Source organism: Aulonocara sp. 'chitande type north' Nkhata Bay, linkage group LG18 (genome assembly GCF_057382095.1).
Source record: "Aulonocara sp. 'chitande type north' Nkhata Bay isolate Kocher_YH1m ecotype deep benthic linkage group LG18, A_spYH_male_GT1.1, whole genome shotgun sequence".
NCBI classification, from domain to species: domain Eukaryota; kingdom Metazoa; phylum Chordata; class Actinopteri; order Cichliformes; family Cichlidae; genus Aulonocara; species Aulonocara sp. 'chitande type north' Nkhata Bay.
This window is the reverse complement of record NC_141361.1, coordinates 10091401-10113780: the sequence shown is the minus strand read 5'-3', so window position 1 is coordinate 10113780 and position 22380 is coordinate 10091401. Positions and strand designations below refer to the sequence as shown.

Below are 22380 nucleotides of genomic sequence, written 5' to 3'. Positions count from 1 at the left end.
TACTCCTGCTTTGTGAAGAGGAGCATATGTTGGTGATTTAACATCACTTTTATGTTTAGTAGCCAACTCTTGTCCTCCTGAAATACAAAGGGACCCCAAATCTTCTCAAAGTGAGCTGCAATCCACTAAAGAAAACCATGGAAGTCCAAATCCTTCTCAGAATTATAAGACAATATGGCAATGTTGATGATGAGCAGAGATGGAGCTGAATCCAAGTCCACTTTGTACAGTGGGGCAAAAAAGTATTTAGTCAGCCACCGATTGTGCAAGTTCCCCCACCTAAAATGATGACAGAGGTCAGTAATTTGCACCAGAGGTACACTTCAACTGTGAGAGACAGAATGTGAAAAAAAAATCCATGAATTCACATGGTAGGATTTGTAAAGAATTTATTCGTAAATCAGGGTGGCAAATAAGCATTTGGTCAATAACAAAAATACAACTCAGTACTTTGTAACATAACCTTTGTTGGCAATAACAGAGGTCAAACGTTTACTATAGGTCTTTACCAGGTTTGCACACACAGTAGCTGGTATTTTGGCCCATTCCTCCATGCAGATCTTCTCGAGAGCAGTGATGTTTTGGGGCTGTCGCCGAGCAACACGGACTTTCAACTCCTGCCACAGATTTTCTATGGGGTTGAGGTCTGGAGACTGGTTAAGCCACTCCAGGACTTTCAAATGCTTCTTACGGAGCCACTCCTTTGTTGCCCGGGCGGTGTGTTTTGGATCATTGTCATGTTGGAAGACCCAGCCTCGTTTCATCTTCAAAGTTCTCACTGATGGAAGGAGGTTTTGGCTCAAAATCTCACGATACATGGCCCCATTCATTCTGTCCTTAACACGGATCAGTCGTCCTGTCCCCTTGGCAGAAAAACAGCCCCATAGCATGATGTTTCCACCAGAGGCGGAGCCAGACATTTGAAACACCCGGGGCTTAGCCCTAAAGGGTAGTATGCATGTGGGATTTTTTTTTTTTTTTTTTTGGGGGGGGGGGGGGGGGTAGAAATGACTGAAAGATTAATAGGCTCTGTTTTGACTTTTGTTCAAAAAAGAATGACTTCATATAGGGAAAAAATATATATCACATGTGCAGGACACCTTTAATTAAGCAGCAAGGCAGAACAAAATCGGGGCTGTATCAAGACACAGGGACTAAACCCCGATTCAACCAGACCCAGAACTGATCCGGAATTAAAACAGGACTACAAGAGTTCAAATTCAGGACTACTGAGGACTTAACCAAGACAGAACCAGAATCAGAACTAGATGATAGTAGCACTAAAAATCATCATAGACCTGCACTACACTTATTTTTTTAATTCTACCAAAGTCCACTATTTAGATTGAGAAAAGTTTATATAATTATTTAGCCTTGTTGTGCAAACAAGCCTGCATAACTTAATAAATATAGAATTTGAAAAATAGCAAACCTAAAAAGAAACACTAGGTACTAGATACATGAGTACCTATGATACAGTGATACTTTTGGTAAGCAACCATTTGACTAACATGTGTGTCTCACCTGCTCTTGTTCCATCTCTGTTCTGTCCTCATTCTCCATCTCCCTCTCTGTTCCTCTCTCTCCCTCTTTGTGCTGACAATCATCAAATATACAGTTGAAACCACATATTTATGTACTCTTCAGATCAAAACACAAACACTTTTTTAATTGTAAGATCAAATCAGACTAAATGTTTATTTTTTTAGATTGATAAATATAAAAAACATATTTGTTAACTTTAAGAGTAAAGAGAGAAACTATCTGTATTTCTTAATTGCAAATGGCACCAAATTGTATTCAAAATTGAGCCACATTTATGGAGCTCCACAGTTCTTTTCCTGGTGTTTTGGTTGACATCTCTTGATTTTCCCATGTCAAAGAAACAGCTCGGATCATACCAATATCAGGGGGGATTCACGCACAGTCGTAAATTCCCACAGTGTGCACTATGTGCTTCGAATATTGTGTGTACTTTTTGTTTTATACAGTTGTCAGCCAGGCATCTAACTATGAAAAAATTACACTCCAAAAGACCCCGGGCTTCTGACAAAACAACCCGGGCTTAAGCCCAGTAAGCCACCCCCACGCTCCGCCCCTGGTTTCCACCCCCATGCTTCACAGTAGGTATGGTGTTCTTGGGATGCAACTCAGTATTCTTCGTCCTCCAAACACGACGAGTTGAGTTTATACCAAAAAGTTCTACTTTGGTTTCATCTGACCACATGACATTCTCCCAATCCTCTGCTGTATCATCCATGTGCTCTCTGGCAAACTTCAGACGGGCCTGGACATGCACTGGCTTCAGCAGCGGAACACGTCTGGCACTGCGGGATTTGATTCCCTGCCGTTGTAGTGTGTTACTGATGGTGACCTTTGTTACTTTGGTCCCAGCTCTCTGCAGGTCATTCACCAGGTCCCCCCGTGTGGTTCTGGGATCTTTGCTCACCGTTCTCATGATCATTTTGACCCCACGGGATGAGATCTTGCGTGGAGCCCCAGATCGTGGGAGATTATCAGTGGTCTTGTATGTCTTCCATTTTCTGATGATTGCTCCCACAGTTGATTTTTTCACACCAAGCTGCTTGCCTATTGTAGATTCACTCTTCCCAGTCTGGTGCAGGTCTACAATACTTTTCCTGGTGTCCTTCGAGAGCTCTTTGGTCTTGGCCATGGCGGAGTTTGGAGTCTGACTGTTTGAGGCTGTGGACAGGTGTCTTTTATACAGATGATGAGTTCAAACAGGTGCCATTCATACAGGTAACGAGTGGGGGACAGAAAAGTGTCTTACAGAAGACGTTACAGGTCTGTGAGAGCCAGAGATTTTCCATGTTTGAGGTGACCAAATACTTATTTGCCACCCTGATTTACGGATAAATTCTTTACAAATCCTACCATGTGGATTCATGGATTTTTTTTTCACATTCTGTCTCTCACAGTTGAAGTGTACCTCTGGTGCAAATTACTGACCTCTGTCATCATTTTAAGTGTGGGAACTTGCACAATCGGTGGCTGACTAAATACTTTTTTGCCCCACTGTAAGTCCACCTTCTGGGCAGCCATCAATCCCTCTGGTGTCTCTGCTGGAATTTCCAACTGTGAGCTGATTTCCAATTTTATGTCCAATTATATATTATAAAGAATAAAGTTACAATTACCAAAAACGCACAAAGAAAAGAGTGATTTAGCACTTTAAGCCTTTTCACCCTCTCTCAGATGTAATGAGAGGTGAACCGAACTTCAGTCTCTCTCGATCCGACCGTTCTCCACATCAACACACAAACCTGCTTTGTAATTTCCGAAATTGCACGTACTTGATTCTTCTCAGTCCCTTTCACCAGAGATGCGAGCGAAGGATGTGGGAATAGGGTATTAGAAAAGGAACTTAACAAGTACATTCTGGCAAATGACTCAGTTGACTGGAATCAAACTGTCACGTGTGCAGGGAGTGTTTCTGCTTTCTCAAACCAAAGCTGTGAAGCTGTGTGAAGATGGAGCGGATTGTGTTTTTTAGCGCTTTTTTATGGCTGTGTTCATGTGAAGTAAATGGTAAGAACCAACTTTTATACTAACTGGATGAACTCAATTTATCTTTAAACCTAGGTGTTACCTCAGCACTAATGAATATTGTAAAATTTGTACAGCAAATAAAGTCATTAGGGAATGAGAGGAAGAAAGTCAAGTAAATGTAATATAAATAAATAATAAACAGGTATTGACATGTTTTATATAAGCTGACAGGCACATCATAATACATCAAATGGAGAGAGAGCATTTCTGAAAAAAAAAGTCCAGAGCGCTGTAAGCTACTAGGAAGTTTGGGCTAACCGTTACAAAAGTGGTTTTGTCACAGTCCTGGGTGCATTTCTTTTAAGTTCAACATTTTAATTTAATTTAGTATTATATGTCAAGAGTTTTGTTTTCTAGATGTATTTTATGTTTTGTTTCCCAGCATTATAAAGCTAATTTCTGTTTAGGTTGTGTTTTTTTCTTTCATAATGTTTTAATCATAAAAGACATAATTTGTTCATGTCTCCCCAAGAACACTTATTGCTTATAGTTAATTCCCAGTTTTCCTGCTTTTCTGTGTTCCGTGTGTATGTTAAGTCAGTGTTCCTGTGATGTTCCAGTATTAAGTTACTTGCTTGCCTTCAATTTAGTTGTATTTTCCTTGTCTCATCCTCATTTCAGAGGATCTGCAGTACACATCATCATATACAGTGAGGTTGTTGTGCTGTTAGTAAGATAAATGACAGAGAATGACGTTTAGGTAGTTGCTCTGTATTATGTTGGTACATGACGCAGACGAAAATAAAAGAAGAGGGATCACTTCCTTAAATTTAGTTTCAGTATTTTTAGATGGACGTGTACAGATTTGTTTTCCTCACAGTGTTGTATAGTTCATTATTATACATTTAAATACTATTTAAAAGTGATCAGATAAAAATTGGGAATATTTTAAATATTTTGTTTCTATCCCAAATGTCAGGACAAGTTTGATTTAAAATAATGAGGAAGTTCCCCAAAAACACAACTGAAGGTTTTGGAGAGACAATGTGACAGAACAGTTGTGGAAGTAATATTAAATAACTAATAGCAAACAGACTAAATCTTTCCCTGCTGCTCAGAACTCTGGATAGTCATGTTTTGTGAAGTTTAATACATTTAAGCACATCTCTGTATAATAGTGTGAAAGTGAAACCATCCCTTTTAGTGGGAGCAGGTTTTCTTACTATGAAGCCCATATAATTTGCTTGGCACCACCTCAACTGACTGGAGGCATTTTCCACGTTTCACTTCTCAGATTGGGCAGGAGAATATAGAGAAGTGAATCTGATATAGTTTTAGGTGAATTAAATGCTATTTCACATTATTTTAGTGATATTAAGTTGACATCACCTTCTGTCATTAAATTACATTTGACCATATGTAGCTTTATGCACATAATTCTGATATTTGTGTTGTTGTTCTTTTTTTAATTCTGTTTTTTTTTTATATTTCTGTTCTTTTAGAGTTCCAATATGTGTTTGTGCGGCATGGAAAGGACTTACATCTGGATATAGGGAGATCTGTTGTACTAGACAAAAAAACAGATTTGATCTGGAAATTTAATAAAACTAACAATGTAGCTAAATGTGCTTTTAATAATGATCCAGTTGTGTTTGACAAATATGAAGGAAGGGCTGAGCTCTTCAGGCAAAATTACTCTTTGCTATTAAAGAATGTACAACACAGTGACAGTGGAGATTACACTGCACTCATGGTTAGCAATGTAGACCAAAAGGTAGCTGAATACAAGGTCATAGTCCAAGGTAGGTTTCTTTTTTAATCTTTTTGAAATATTGGTCAGGCATAGACCTGTTTTAAATCTCTTCATGCCTGTTCCTCTTCAGATGCAGTTTCTCCAGTTAACCTGACAGTGGACTCTGTGTCTGGCAGCTCAGAGTCCTGTGTCCTTGCTGTGACCTGCAGCACAGTGGATTCATCCATCCACCATTCTTTTAGATGTGATGACAAAAACTGCTCTCAGGTCAAAGAAAAACCCACAAACTATTCATCCTCTTTCATTGTCTACCGCCACCAAGACTTTATCCTGTGTAATCACAGCAACCAAGTTAGCTGGGAATACAATAAGATCAAGTTTGACTGCAAGGCAATTACAGGTAAGTATAAGAGCAATGATGATATGAATGATAAATCCACTTTAATATATTATTCAGCTCAGTGAAAAAAGAATTGTAAACCTAAAAGCATTTTTTTTATCCTAAGGATTTTATCTGTTTCCAGGTGAAACAAAAGGTTTCTGTTAAATTCTCAAAACCTCCCATGTTTGGTTTGGTGAAGAATTCTACAGGGAGTGCAGAATTATTAGGCAAATGAGTATTTTGTCCACATCATCCTCTTCATGCATGTTGTCCTACTCCAAGCTGTATAGGCTCGAAAGCCTATTACCAATCAAGCATATTAGGTGATGTGCATCTCTGTAATGAGAAGGGGTGTGGTCTAATGACATCAACACCCTATATCAGGTGTGCATAATTATTAGGCAACGTCCTTTCCTTTGGCAAAATGGGTCAAAAGAAGGACTTGACAGGCTCATAAAAGTCAAAAATAGTGAGATATCTTGCAGAGGGATGCAGCAGTCTCAAAATTGCAAAGCTTCTGAAGCGTGATCATCGAACAATCAAGCGTTTCATTCAAAATAGTCAACAGGGTCGCAAGAAGCGTGTGGAAAAACCAAGGCGCAAAATAACTGCCCATGAACTGAGAAAAGGGCAGCACGGTGGCACGGTGGTTAGCACTGTTGCTGCACAGCAAGAAGGTCCTGAGTTCAATTCCAACATCAGGCCGGGGTCTTTCTGTGTGGAGTTTGCATGTTCTCCCCGTGTTTGCGTGGATTCCCTCCGGGTACTCCGGCTTCCTCCCACTGTCCAAAGACATGCAGCTTGTGGGGATAGGTTAATTGGATAATCCAAATTGTCACTAGGTGTGAATGTGCGAATGAATGTGAGTGCGAATGGTTGTCTGTCCCTGTGTGTTGGCCCTGCGACAGACTGGCGACCTGTCCAGGGTGTACCCTGCCTCTCGCCCTATGACAGCTGGGATAGGCTCCAGCGCCCCCCGTGACCCTGAAAAGGATAAGCAGAAGCGAATGGATGGAATGGATGGAACTGAGAAAAGTCAAGCGTGCAGCTGCCAAGATGCCACTTGCCACCAGTTTGGCCATATTTCAGAGCTGCAACATCACTGGAGTGCCCAAAAGCACAAGGTGTGCAATACTCAGAGACATGGCCAAGGTAAGAAAGGCTGAAAGACGACCACCACTGAACAAGACACACAAGCTGAAACGTCAAGACTGGGCCGAGAAATATCTCAAGACTGGTTTTTCTAAGGTTTTATGGACTGATGAAATGAGAGTGAGTCTTGATGGGCCAGATGGATGGGCCCGTGGCTGGATTGGTAAAGGGCAGAGAGCTCCAGTCCGACTCAGACGCCAGCAAGGTGGAGGTGGAGTACTGGTTTGGGCTGGTATCATCAAAGATGAGCTTGTGGGGCCTTTTCGGGTTGAGGATGGAGTCAAGCTCAACTCCCAGTCCTACTGCCAGTTTCTGGAAGACACCTTCTTCAAGCAGTGGTACAGGAAGAAGTCTGCATCCTTCAAGAAAAACATGATTTTCATGCAGGACAATGCTCCATCACACGCGTCCAAGTACTCCACAGCGTGGCTGGCAAGAAAGGGTATAAAAGAAGAAAAACTAATGACATGGCCACCTTTTTCACCTGATCTGAACCCCATTGAGAACCTGTGGTCCATCATCAAATGTGAGATTTACAAGGAGGGAAAACAGTACACCTCTCTGAACAATGTCTGGGAGGCTGTGGTTGCTGCTGCACGCAATGTTGATGGTGAACAGATCAAAACACTGACAGAATCCATGGATGGCAGGCTTTTGAGTGTCCTTGCAAAGAAAGGTGGCTATATTGGTCGCTGATTTGTTTTTGTTTTGTTTTTGAATGTCAGAAATGTATATTTGTGAATGTGGAGATGTTATATTGGTTTCACTGGTAAAGATAAATGATTGAAATGGGTATATATTTGTTTTTTGTTAAGTTGCCTAATAATTATGCACAGTAATAGTCACCTGCACACACAGATATCCCCCTAAAATAGCTAAAACTAAAAACAAACTAAAAACTACTTCCAGAAACATTCAGCTTTGATATTAATGAGTTTTTTGGGTTCATTGAGAACATGGTTGTTGTTCAATAATAACATTATTCCTCAAAAATACAACTTGCCTAATAATTCTGCACTCCCTGTAGTGTAGTTAAAATAGTGTTTCCTTTACACGAGCCATAACCCACCGATTTTTCAAGAATTTGAAAAAGTTTTCACATTCTGTTCTGATCCTGAATACCATGCATTTACCATTATGGTCTACCCTCACTCTGAAGAAGCAAACATACCATTTTGTGTATGCAAATGTTTGTGACACTAATTTGTTGTAGTAAATTGGCACAGCAGTAGATATGTTGTTTAATAGTTGTTATTAGAAAAAAAATCACAATCACTGAAATAGCCACTGAAAAACTCTAACAGAGCTCAAAAGGTTTTAAACCAACATTTGCAAAAGTTGAGTGCTTGGGCTTTTAGAGCAAGTCTACCCTAACACATAATTGTACAGTTATTACAATGTTTCTAACCGTTTCTAACCCAATGTTTTGGTTTCTTTACAGTTCACAGTAGAGCCACCCTAATTCAGATTTCAACTTCAGTTGGTCTCTTTCTCTTGTCTGTCTTCATTGCCCTTTGCATTGTCACAAAATGTAAGTCCCAGTCTGTTTTTAAGCAGCAACAACAGTGAATCTACACTAAATACACAGAAATCTAGCATTGTATTAAAGCATACACTTCATGCACAAAAGCATTCCTTGTATGATTCTGCAATGCCATAAGAATGATTATAGTGCAGCTGAAATTATGTTTTGGTAAAGCAGTATAAATTTGTTTGGTATAAGGTTTTACAGATTCAGTTGTCACTTGAAACAGTGGTGGCCCAGAAAAGTCAAATGCAGTGCAACTTCAGAAAACACAAGCAAATAGAAAAATTCTGCGAAAAAAATCAAAAAAGAATTAAAATAACAAGGAAAATAATGCAAAGATCATCTTTAAGTGGGCATGAAAGACTACATGTATAAATGCTAGTTTACACCAAGTTTTTCCGGTAAAGAGACAAAGAGTGAAAATGGGCAGTATATCCTTCCCAAAAAGGTGATTCTGTTCAACTGGATGTGGGAGAAATGTTTTGTCATTCATCCAAGTAACATCTTCAGTTTCTCACGAGACTGCCCACTTATTTCAGACTTTCATTACCTGGATGATTGAGCATGCATCAAGAAGCAATATATCCTTGATTTGTTAACACAGAAGTCATAGTTGCAGCACGGGGCAGTACAGAAATGACCTCCTTAAACTGATTTCTATTTTTAGTCTCGTTATGTTGCCCTGAGTTATTGGTTGTGTTATTAGTAAGGTAACATATAATAATGTAAGTCTATTGACCGCAACCAACCAACCAACCTGATGCTGTACTGTAATGTTCTGTACTGACAGAAGATGGCGTTAAATATGTTCTATAAACTTTAAACACTTTATTCATTTTATACAGACTCTATACATATAGTTTTTCATCTCCACTTTAAGAGAAGTAACTGTATTATTCCATTGCAGAAATCTTTGTTACATTTTGAAGGTTATTCAAGGACCAATGCACAAAATAGGAGAACTGTGTTCTACGAAATTCTGAAAAAACTATTTGTAGAGGAGCAAGCTAGAGGAGTGACAGACAAACTAAGTGTTTGTAAGTCATATGACAGTTCACAGATAAGAAGGGTGTTCAGCTAGAAAAGAACTGTGAATTAAAATATAAGACTGATGGAAGCCTACAGACACAACAGTGTTGTGTCTGTAGGCTTCTTAGTCAGTAATGTGTAGTTCACAATGGATTTTATTTATAAAGTAAACTATATTAATAATAAGATACAGCCACTCAGTAACTCACTAAGTTTCTCACTTACCCGGAAGCATCTGCTGATTTGTACTTTATGTAACTTCCACTACAAGAATTCGTATTCATTCTATTCCACCTAAAGGAGCCCACAAAATTCTTGCATAATTGTACAATATATGATAAAATTATTTTGACAATAATATTTATCTAACATGATATTTTGGATTTTTTTCTAGAAAATCACACCGGACAAATATTGTAATCAGATTCTCTCAGGAGTGCCCTGAAGGATGATGGATGAGTTCAAACAAAACAAAATGTATTGGGTTTTTTTATTTATTTGGGTTTTGTTTGCCTTGTTTTGTTCTTTGGGGGGGGAGGTCTTTGTTTTTTTTAAACTGTACATTCTTTGTTCAATATCTATAAAATATTTATAGATTTGTCATAAACACTGGGATGTTGATGGACAAGAATACACATTAGATAGCAAGAAAGGAGGAGGACAGGAAAATGCAGCCTATGTAGTAGCATTGAAATGACATGTGTAAACCTAATAATACTTTTTACGTTATCACTAACAACTGTTATTGAAAAGGTTACAGTTCTAACAAATGTATCATTATTTATACTCAAATCAACAACAGTATATTTTAACTTCAAAGTAAAAGTACTGTAAGTACACTCTTGTATCATTTATCAGGTAATGTCAGTGGACTAAGGTGAATTTCATGTACAGTCTGTGAAAAAAAAAACATTTTAAAACTTACATGGTTACATGCACTAAAGAAATTATCCTGTCACCACAAGTTTACCACACGATTTATTAAATACACCTTGGACATTTCTGTGTTGGACCCTTTTGTCTCAGTTCTTAGAATGATTTTTAATCTTTTTTTGGTGAACACATGCAAACTATAGCCTCTGTTTCCTGTTCTTAGTTGACAGGAAGGGCAAACAGTGTGGTCTGCAGCTGTAAGCCATCTGCTTCAAGTTTTGATGTGTTGTGTGTTCAGACATGTGCTTTTGCATATCTTGGTCGTAAAGGATGGTTATTTAACTAACCAGTCTAATCAAACTTCTCAAAGTGTGTAGAAAAATCTTAGTAGATCATCAGTTTATGAAGTGCTCAGACCAGCCTGTCTGGCACATTTTTGTCTTGGAAATTTATCATGTTTTTTCCTTCCCCCCCATAATCCACACAATTTCAAGTTTTTGCTTTAAGTGATCCTAATACTGTTAAAATTTCTTACCATACCTATGGGGATTGAGTCTTTCTGGAGCAAATTTCAGCTTAGTCTATATCTTAATTTAACAAATATGAAACTGTGTAAGTGAAGCAGACTACTGTTGATCCGAATCAAACTCAACATTTCCAATATTAGGTTGAACATTTTGGTACGTAGAAACATTTCATTTATTTATAATCTTTTACTGTAAAAGATTTATACAGTAGGAATACAATGTAAAAAACAAAAAAGTGACAATGAAAGAGAAAGCTCAGAAGAGAGGAGAGTCATTCTTTGTATTTATGTCACTGTCGTCACATAGAGGTTTTAGTCTTGGGACAACCCACACAGGCTGTGTGCATCACTGCTGAAAATCTTAAATGAGGAAGTTTGCACTTCCTGATTTTCACAGAAGGTGTGAAGATGGCACGTATTTTATTTTGGGGAGTTCTTTTGCTGCTTTCATTTGAAATACAAGGTAAACACTTATTTTTACACTCTGATTATTATTATATTTTTATTAGTATTATTTTGTACACTAATATGTCAAAGTGATTCGTCTCCTTTGCTTTTTGGAATCTGGTTTTGTACTATAGCACTAAATTGTTTGTAAAAGGCAAACAACAAATGACATATAATAAATAATTGTCAGGGAGGAAGAAAGTCAAATAAATACAGTGAAAAATGAATACCAGGCAAGAAAATCGGTATTGAAATTACAATAATTACATTGCAATAAGTATGCTTTTGACATATTAACAAATGAAAAATCAGACTGATTTTCAACATCGATGTTTCTGAACTATGAATAATGGTAACATGGGGCTGGTAAGTGCTGACTATCTGCTCGATTTCTTTGTGTTATTTTTACATTCTTTTCCCAAATCAATTTGGCTGAAGTTGAATTAAAATGTAGTTTTATCCGGCCCCTTTTTCACCAGAGAGGTGACGTTCCATGTCCCAGGCTAGTCTTGGTAGGGATCAGTCCACTTCTTCTTCAGTAACTCAACAAACCATGTAGTGCAAATAAACAAAATTCCCTTAATGTTTTTTTTGATAAACGCTGAAGTACTGTACTCCACTCAAAACCAGTAGAACACAAATTCACAAAAAGTGTCTGATATTAAACCGAAAACTGAAGCAGCCATGTTCACATGTTGTAAAAAGATAATGTGTCTCTCTGTCACATAGGCATACACACACACACACAGAGGAATGCGCACACACACAAACACACACGCACGCACGCACACACACACACACACACACACACACACACACACACACACACACACACACACACACACACACAGATGTCAGTTGCTGACATCTATCTATTTAATTTGGTTTCCTCTTCTTTCCTCTTGTCAGTATCACTTCTCTCCCTCTGTCTGTGTTTCCACCCGTAACTTTGTGTTATCCATATGCAATTGTGAGCTAGAACTAGAATAAGCCACTTATTATATAATCATTTTAGAATAATTTGGACATCATTTGGCAGAACCCCTGATCAACAGGTTTATTTTTAAATGCAATGTTTTCATTACGATTTTGAAGAACAAAAGACTGTAAGAGGGAAATTTCCATGAGTGCCAGGTCAGGGTCACGTCACTCTTTTCTGTTTATACTTCCCCATTATAACTGGCTAATGCCTGCTTGTTCCACTTCTTTGGAACTACTGTAGTCTCCATACCCAGCTGAGTTCAGAAGAAATTACTTGGCTTGAGAGCAGGGAGAAAGGGGCCAGTGTAGAGACCTCTGTGTCGTAATCTACCAAATGTATATATTTTTAAATGATTCAAATTATACATTTCATTAAACATATATATTTTTAATATATATTTCAAAGCCAGAAGTTAAAAGACAATACAATTCTGTGTCATGATTACCACAATCTGACATCATGGCACAAAGCTTTTTCTTTTTTTTAACTGGAAGCCAAAAAGAGGACAGTTAGCAGGAAACTGGAGCACCAGAACTGTGAGAACTGACAGCAGAGGGGACCCAGGAAGAGCAGTCAGGGGAGAAAGGCAGGGCAGGGGTGGCCCAGAGCTTTAAAACCATTTGCAAGTCTTCTCTTTAATGTTTCTATAATTTCCAGTGGTCATGTACTCTCAGATATGCTCTGATGAACTTAACTTCACATTGATAGTTGTATTTATTTACTTCCTCTGAAAAAAGGAAACATTAGACCAATGCATTTCTGCAGCTTCATTGCTGTGAAATTATGGTAATCATAGCAAGTAGAATCATCTACAATATTAACTCGGCTACATGAGTACCACGTTTTTGTACTGCACTCCTGCAACAATCCTTTACAAACTGCTACAAGCACAAATGCAAACATCAGGCAGACAGACTGTGGGTTTCTCTTTGGTCATCTGTGTACAAGCTTGACTGAACTTCCTCTTATAGTTAGTTTTACTGTGACAAAAACTAACAGATAAAATACTATTTCTGTATGAAGCAACAGTATATAGCAGTATGTCATAAAATGGGTGATCACATATGCTGAATGACTCCTTACAACAAAGTAAAATCAACAGAAACAGCATGATTACTGATCAAAGTTAAATGTGAAATGCTGCATAATAATATATAATGCTGATATTACAACTGAGAAGTGGTTAAGTGTGTGGTCACAGCTGTGAGACTGCAAGTAGATGAAGAAGCACATATGAGACTCTGATAGCTGTGAGATAAACTCCAATGTCTTCAGCTCCAACTAAAAATAAACACCAGTGTGTTCACTTTCTAATTTAATTCTGTCAGCAGTCACGAACTACATGGATGCTAAAATTATTCTACCGAGAAAAATATTTTTATTACCTCCTCTTTCTGAGTACAAACATTTATGCTTTGAGAGTGAAATATGTTTTAGATGAACATTCAACTTAAAAAAACAGAGTTAGAAGAACACACACAAACAATTGATGGACACTATATATATATATATCACTGCAGACATATGCAAGCAGTGGATGGTCTGCAATTTTAGATCCTAAATGAGAAAATGTGAACAATATTACAGTAATACAGTATAAAACTGTATAAAACTGTAAACATAGAATGATGAATACCTACAGGAACAGTTTTAAGTTTGACAGCAGTTTCCATTTCAAACATGTTGTGAAGTCATCACTAGTTTAGTTATCATTATCTGTTATTCCTTTAGATCAGTTTGAGTACATATGTTGACAAAATGACAAAAAAGGGAGAACAATTTGATCTTCCTGGCCAATGTTACTTTGACATGTGGAGAGAAAGCAAAACGATCAAAGTTTGGAATCAAAGTGTGAAAGAAGAGTGAACTGAATGAACACAGCCTTTTTTGTTTTTCTTAAGGAACATGATTGATAGATTTTGCAATTCTACTAATATTTCAGTTTCATTAATCTTTATTTAATCTATTAAAGGTATTTGTTGTATCTTACCAAAAAAAAGCCCAAAATGCACACATTTGTGGATGTCAGCAAGAACTGAAACAAAAATAAGCAAATGATAAATGTAAGAAAATCAGCAGCTCAGTAGCTGTGGGGCTTTTGTCTATTGAAGGAAATAACAGTTGAATCACCTCTTTAAATTTAGTCACAGCACTGTCAGATAAACTTCCAGTTTAATGAAAAAAAGTCCCCGGTGCTCGCTAGTTCATTTTTGTAAATGCAAATGATAAATAATAATTTTTTAAAAAGATAAGAGCATTTCAAGAAATACTGTTTGATGTTCAAGCAGACACTTAGGGTCTGAAAGGCTAAGAGTAAGGATTTAAAATGTTTTATAACTTTATCTCAGTCTTCATTTCATTTTTAATGGTTGATTCCTTCATTGGTGATTTTTGATTTGGCTGGACATATTCTGTACAGGTTTGAGGGTTGCAGCTTCCCTTTTCCTCTCATGGAGGGAAGCAGAGAAGCTTCCTGAAACAAAAAAGTATCTGGTTAGTTTGGTTAGTTTCATAAATGTTGACAACTCTAGATATTAGAGGTGCACCATCTAAAGTTGGGTGGAAGCCATAATTTCCAATAGGATTTTCACGAGAAAGCCCACATTTTATTGTTGTAAATGTTTTGAAACCTAGACAACCAGTGACTGAAGGAAGATGTGTGGCATAGCATGTGCTGCATGTGATCGCAAGTCAGGTTGGGGAAGGGAGTAGGAAAAACCACAATCAAACATTTTGGCAGTTACACACAAATCTATATTAATATGAGAGATCTTTGATGTAAGGGTGTTTTGTTACAGCTGAATACAATTTTAATTATAAACATATAAATATAAACAGATGATGTAACTATGTTGACTAAACAATAATAAAAATAGTTAAGAAAAAAATTCTGAAAAAATATCTACTGTATTTAATTTAAGGAGTTCCAGTTGCATGTTAATAAGATGATTCTGACATCAGGTTTGTTGTTTTTCTTTTAGGGCTCCGACATGTGTTTCTCCTCCGTGGAAAGGACTTACACCTGGATGTAGAGAGATCTGTTGTACTAGACATAAAAACTGATTTGATCTGGAAAGTTAATGAAACTAACAATATAGCTAAATGTGGTTTTAATAATGATCCAGTTGTGTTTGACAAATATGAAGGAAGGGCTGAGCTCTTCAGGCAAAATTACTCTTTGTTATTAAAGAATGTGCAACACAATGACAGTGGAGATTATACTGCATTCATGGTTAGAAATGAAGACCAAAAGGTAGCTGAATACAAGGTCATAGTCCAAGGTAGGTTTCTTTTTTCATTATCTTTTTGAAATGGTGATACAACATAGACCTGTTTTAAATCTCTTTATGCCTGTTACTCTTCAGATGCAGTTTCTCCAGTTGACCTGACAGTGGACTCTGTGTCTGGCAGTTCAGACTCCTGTAACCTCACTGTGACCTGCAGCACAGTGGATTCTCAAATCAGCAGCATTTTCACATGTGATGCCCAAAACTGCTCTCAGGTGGAAGAAAACAGTTTGAAAACCCCAGATTATTATTCGTCTTTAATTGTTTACCTGCATGGAGACTTCATCATCTGTAATCACAGCAATAAAGTCAGCTGGACAGACAGTAAGACTAAACCTTACTGTGAGACAAGGACAGGTAAGTTTAAAGGCCGTAAAGACATGAATGACTGATTTAAATCATACCAATTTAAAGAGTTTATGCAGCAGAACAAAGAAGTAAAACTAATTTTCAATCTTTAAAGACTTCATCGCTTTATATTGGCCTATTCGTGTTTTTCTGTTGAAATAGAAGGTATTAAACTCTCAAAAACTAGAAAACACCAGTCTGGTTTCTTCATCCCTGATTTGTCTTCCTTCCCATGTATTTTTTTTTTGTCTAGTTCAGCCAAATCTGTGTTTGTTTACCTTTCTTTGTATTGTATATCTTAATCCATGTCTCAGTGTTGGTCATTTGCTGTTTTATAGCCTGTGTCCTGTTTCCTGTGTGCTAAATGTTCAGTTTTGCTCCCCTTGTCTCATTCATCTGTGATTATGTCAGCTGAGTGTCCCTCTGTTCCTTGTTTCAGTCTCTCTCACTCACCGTGTGTCCTGTCTTCCATTCTAGTTCGTAAATTCCTGGTTTCTGTCCAGTCATTCTCACCACAGACATGCCGTTAACCAAGGTGAAGATCTAAAAAGGATTTGCAGCTTTCCATTAACAGTCATAGAAGTGTATGAAAATTTCTAAATCTAATCACCTTTGGTTGGTGAATTTTGATTGGTAGTCCAAAACCTTTTGAGATTTAACACAAAGTGTTTGTGCTTCTGGTGTGATGATTCTGCCATTACTGAAATAACTGCAAATTTAAAATGACAGATTCTCGTCAGATTGTTTGTGATGTAATATTTTGTTTTCTTTACAGTTTCAAGCGCAAACATAATTATCGCAGCTGCTGGTGGCCTCTGTGGTTTCATTTTCATCATTGTCATCATTTGCATTGTCGCAAAACGTGAGTCGCAATTTGTTTTTTCAGCAAAAACAGTCAAATAAGAATTGTTGTTACTTTAAGTACACTGAAATCTAATATAATATGTAAGTATGCACTTAATGGGGCGATCGTGGCTCAAGAGTTGGGAGTTCGCCTTGTAACCGGAAGGTTGCCGGTTCGAGCCCCGGTCTCGGTTGTTGTGTCCTTGGGCAAGACACTTCACCAGCGCCGGTGCTCGGCAGCCTTGCCTCTGCCAGTGTGCCCCAGGGTGGCTGTGGCTACAATGTAGCCTCCCATCACCAGTGTGTGAATGGGTGGATGACTGGCTGTGTAAAGCGCCTTTAGGGTCCTTAGGGTGCTATACAAGTACAGGCCATTTACCATTTTAATATACATAAAAATACTCCATGAAGACAAAGAAAGTCAAGCCCAAATTTGGTACAATAGTATGGATCTGCTTTGTAAGGCGTTTTAAATGTGAATGTAATTTTCATTCAGAATGTCTGTTTAAGTTAACCTCACCTCTTCAAAAAGTGTTCAATTAGGTGACGCATTGGTTCTCAAATTTCCCCCAATTTCACACTTATGAACAAATGAGCAAAGATTAGCAATCAAATCAGCTGTAAGGTTTAAAATCTATGTATCCAAATTATCCTGTCTAGATTACTTTCATGAATGAATTGTCTTCAAAGCTTCGTGGATCCTCACAGCAAAAATGAGTCTAAAAAAATGGTGTCCCTCAGTAAGGCAATATAGGCTGGAGGAGATAAAATTAGAAATAAAGCACCGAGTTGCTGCTACATTTGAACTAAAACATACAACTGCTTTAAAATGTTAGGTAAGTAATGCACATTCACAGGCAGTGCTGGGGAGATTACTTTTAAAATGTATTCCACTATAGATTACAGAATACATGGCCAAAAATGTATTTTGTAACGTATTCTGTTAAGTTACTCAATGAGAGTAACGTATTCGGAATACTTTGGATTACTTGATATATTATCATGCTTTTTACAACTACATGAATGTACTATAGCTGTGTGATTTATTACTATCGCTGAAGGTTAATCACCACCGAGCTAACATTGTTAGCTGGCGTTAGCTGAGGTTAGTTCATAGACCGCAGACTGTTAGGTTTGATGGATAGCATTAACAACCTGTTAGCTGCAAATAACCATGTGCAGTTCTGAAAGCAATGCCAACTAGATTTTTAAATCTTAATATAAAATGAGTAACAGTAGGGTGGACATTAGGTAAGGCTGCACTTTTTTCACTTTTTCACTTTTTTTGCAGCTAGCAGGTTGTAATGCAGCCTTCATTAATATTCTTTTGATGCTGAGAGTAGCTTGGCTGATAGCAAACAGAGTCAGAGTTTGCCCATCCCTTTCTTCTTTAAATGTGAAGTGCTAATCCCACCTGGTTAAATAGCATTAAATAGTTTAAATATTTTTAAATAATTAATTGTTGGTTGTTAATTGCTGCCTTCTATTAACATGTCCGAGACATAACTGTGGAAAAAGAAGGGACCACAGTTACTACAGGCCCTTAACCAGTTTGTTGTTCGTGACTACAGTAATGAGTAATATTATAATACATGAAAACCCACTAAACCTCATCTCTTCACCAATATTATAGGAGAGATACATGACATTAAGACTGTTGCATCTAGAATAGCACCAAGCATTAACAGTAAATATATTTTCTAAGGATGAAAGTTATTTAAAAAAAAAATGGAAATTCATTTTGACCAATAAAGATCGATGATTTTATTTAATTTATTTACAGACTGATCAGTTCACTGTATGATAACAGGACAGTGGTGTATTAGTTCTCTGTAGCTAACATGAACTGATCTGGAGTCAATGTTATTTCCAGCGAGGAATTTAGACGTTCTGGTGGAAGATATGTGCTGTAAGTAAATCTGTATTTACTGTGACTGGCTTGCAGGTAAACGAAGGAACCAGGAAAATCAACTGTATGAGGCTGCTCAAGTAAGTGAACACTTTTTCTTAAGAGAAAAAAGAAAGAAAATGTCTGATTCAGCTTTATTTTAAATTCACTTCAAATTCAGAATAGTTTAATGAGTCTACGTATGAGCTAACACACTAGTTTTATGCGCCTGCCCAAAATCAACCTCCATCTTCTTTCTTCACTGCTCCACCCAGTTTGTTTGTTTTTTAACAAAACACTTTGGATTTGTTTCTAGGAATATCCTCCAGGCCAAACTCGAAATGAGAATGTTCCAGGAGATGCCTCGAGTCTTTCCCCAACATCTACTTATGCCCTCGTGGAGTTTCACCCTAAAACAGAATCCACAAAGTCCAAAAAAATTCCACAGCCAGAGACGGTGTATGCTCAGGTTACCAGACCCACCAGGCCCAGAGTCACTGCCCAACAAACAGAGCTGGAGAACATCAGTAGTATAAATTCACAAGGCTAAACACATATGAACTATGAACACTTGAACTCTGCTTTTCTTTTTTCTAAAATGTTGGCACAGAGGACATGTTGGATCACATTTATCACCTGTTTAAAACACAAATGAACTGAATATTTTCTTAATGTTTTCAAACATTATCCTTTTTTGTAGTAATATTTTTGTGTTTTAGATGGTGATGGCTTACTGTGAAGTACAATATTTTGTTTTTAGAGCTATATGCTTGAATCTCTTTTTCTTTTTCTTGTTTTTTGAAGTTTTCCTGAATAATGTAGTGCATATAATCTTTATCAATAATTATTGTAATTTTTTATATGTGTTGCAGGCTATAAATAATACTTAAAGTTAATACATTTCAAGTTTTCTTTTTATAGATCTAGACCAGGGGTGTGAAATATAAGACTCCAATCCAGCCCACTGGGAGCTTTTAAAAATGTGAAGGAGGGCATAAATTTTGGACTGTCGAATATATTTCAGTTGTTTTGCCTTGGCGTTATATGAACTAAAATGAATTGGTTTGGCACACTTATCAAAGTGGGCTGGATGTGGCCAACACTGTAAGATGTGTTCAAAATCCCTGATCTAAACTTTATGGAGAAATGTATTAAATCAATTCCTCATTAGGAAGACTTTGTTAGTTAACAGCCACCTTAGGTTTGTTGTGGAACAGCTGCAACAGAAAAACTTTCTTTGTAATTTATATTTATTACAGAAAGAAAGGCATGGGAAGTCAGCAAAACAAGAATAAAGTCTGGAGGTATACAAAGAAATCTTAAACATTTTTCTACTGGAATTTTCAAAATTAAATTCTAAATAAGTGTATATAATAAGAATCTGTCTGGTTGTTCTGACCAAATGTCACATGTCTAATGGAGTTTCCCCATATTTACCCTCATGAGTACATGCTACTGCCAGTCGGTACATTTAGTTTCTTGATAAAGATGACATGTCCAAAAGATCAGATCTCTTCCTTTTTTACGACTCAGACTGAATGCCTTTGTCCTCAAAGGTCATAGTGAATTACACACATACACCCAAAGCTAAAAGTACATAAGACAGAAAAAAGGTTTTCATTGCCTTCATGTTTTTCTTTTTTAATTTAGCTGTTGTACCAGGGAACTAAATTGTTTTCGTAAAAGTCAAATGTAAAGTAGACATTAACAAAAAACATGTTTTGCTTTTGAAGAGGTTTTACAAGAACAAATTATGAGAAATGTTTCAATTAATTTATCCGGAAGAATATTTTGAAACTGATTAGTGGTGAAAAATACCATGTTCATCATTTAAAGATAATGTTTTTATTGTCAAATATATTGGAATTACATGTTTGGCCTTTTAACAGCCAAACTGAGATATATTACAATACTGATGTCAGTTGTTTCATGAAGTCTGAGTTTCTCTTTATTTCTCTTTTACAAGAATATACTTGTACCAAAAAAAAAGTCAAGAAAAACTCATCTTATTTAAAGGATTTCTGTCATTGTCTGTTGTGAAGTTAGAACTTCATATTTTCATAAACATTTCAAGTCTTTTTACCTGATTGGCTTTTTGATTTTCAAGAATCAGATCTAAAAATGGAACCGTTGTTTTCTGCAAACACAGTATCTGTTGCTGATTCCTTCTACTAAGTTTCGTTCACTCTCTTTATGTCTGTTTCCTCCGCCTCCTCAAGAACAAAAAGCACTCTACTCAGCAACCCTCCTCTGGCACTCTCTGATTAATTGACAAAGTTAGCAGTGCGGCTGGTATTTATCGACTCGTTGTGAGAGAGGGCAACCTTGACCCAATAAATTATCACAGATATATTGTTGTAAAATCATGGTAGTGACTTCAAGCAGAATCATGTGCAATAATGACTGTTACGGGAGTAACAAGTATTTGTACTGCACTCTACATACAAGCACAACAGCAAGCACAAAGTGAAACGTCAAACAGAGAGATGTGTAGGTGTATTTGAACCCAACTTTATGCAGACAGGAAGTCTCTGCTTGACTGAACTTCCTTTAAAGACAGATTGTAAAACGTAAATGCAACACACCCTGCATGCTGTATGAAACAGTATATGCAGTATATTATAACATTGGTTGTTACATCTACATGCTAACTCCTTACAACTGAAGGAGATGAATAAAAGATTATTACTATAGTTCAGAAAGTAAATATTAAATGCATATATCACATTTATCACATTTCACGCAAGGTTTAGTTTGTGGCTGTTAAGAACTACAGTATACCCCAAAGAAGTTGTGGTTCAGTTTGCTGCCTCAGTCCTTTCCTGATCATGTACACACAGACACACAAAGTTCAGACATTAGAACAGTCTCTTTTACTACTCATTTAACATACTGATCAAAAGGCAAACAGTTGTCCCTTCTATTTTCCCTGGTGAATTTCATGTTTCTATCCACTGAGTTGATGTGAACAGCGAAGGCTTCTACTTCTTGGGTTTTGGTTTTAACCCAGGTTTCCTCCACATCTGTACCCGTGGCTAGGTGCTGTCACTGTGAAAGAGCCCAAACATTTACTTTCACTTCCTCCGTGTCAAGGCTACTTACAATGAGTGGCACTTTTGTCAGTGAAAACCCTTGTTGTATTTAAAATAAGTGGTGTAAAGGCAGAGTTCTAACAGCAAATCTGATTGGAGGGAAAACATTCTAGCTCCGATAGTGGCGCGGTGCTAGGAAATGTTGTAGTTGGCTGAGTTTATACTGCTAATGATGAGTCTGAGTAGGACTCCTTCTTTCTGGATCTTTATAAGTCTGTATACACAGGCTATAGCATCCCCTGGGTACAGATGGTTATACTTAGAGCAGTCAATGGCTTTATCCTATGCAAGTTAATGCTTGTGGGGTCTCATAGGTATTGTCACTGAGGAGTGTAGTAATCGTGGGAAGATAATCAGCTGAGCTGAATACAACAGTGCACCTCCCTTCGTCAGCTGGTAATATGTTAATGTTTTGGTCTTTGCACGGGGAGGTGATGGCCTTCATTTCTTGCATTGTGAAATTGCACAGAGGAATTCAATCACTTGGTAATCGTGTTGGACAGGTGGGCAGACCAGCTCAAAAGTAACACACTGCCCTCTTCTGGTGAGGTTTGAGAAACACATTTGCCTCAGGAGCAAATCCTCAAACATTTTCATGATGGGTTTAACTAATAAATAATCATGACTGTTTTCTTGTCTTTAGATGTACCGTATGATGTTGGCTTGAGTGCATTGTTGCATTTCTTATGCACAATTTTGTGTTTCCATTGTATAAGATAAAGAAACAGGGATTTATTTTT

The 22380-nt window shown here is 37.3% G+C and overlaps 2 protein-coding genes across 3 annotated transcripts; both read left to right on the top strand.

Moving 5' to 3' along the window:
- Nucleotides 1-3310: 3310 nt before the first annotated feature.
- LOC147308006 (uncharacterized) lies at nt 3311-10340 on the top strand. Of its 2 annotated transcripts, XM_086271313.1 has the most exons (5): nt 3316-3549; nt 5013-5312; nt 5394-5663; nt 8239-8328; nt 9749-10340. In XM_086271313.1, coding segments are annotated over exons 1-5 (720 nt in total). In that variant the 5' UTR covers nt 3316-3491; the 3' UTR covers nt 9751-10340. The 2 variants fall into 2 exon arrangements, with proteins under 2 accessions (XP_086127438.1, XP_086127439.1); XM_086271312.1 differs by lacking the exon at nt 9749-10340 and having other exon boundaries at nt 3311-3549; nt 8239-8720.
- Nucleotides 10341-11082: 742 nt separating this feature from the next.
- LOC147308005 (uncharacterized) lies at nt 11083-20506 on the top strand. The gene is made up of 6 exons (XM_086272931.1): nt 11083-11216; nt 15164-15463; nt 15548-15826; nt 16593-16679; nt 18606-18649; nt 18865-20506. The coding sequence occupies exons 1-6, from the start codon at nt 11162-11164 to the stop codon at nt 19096-19098; spliced, it is 999 nt and encodes a 332-aa protein (XP_086129057.1). The 5' UTR covers nt 11083-11161; the 3' UTR covers nt 19099-20506.
- Nucleotides 20507-22380: the final 1874 nt, after the last annotated feature.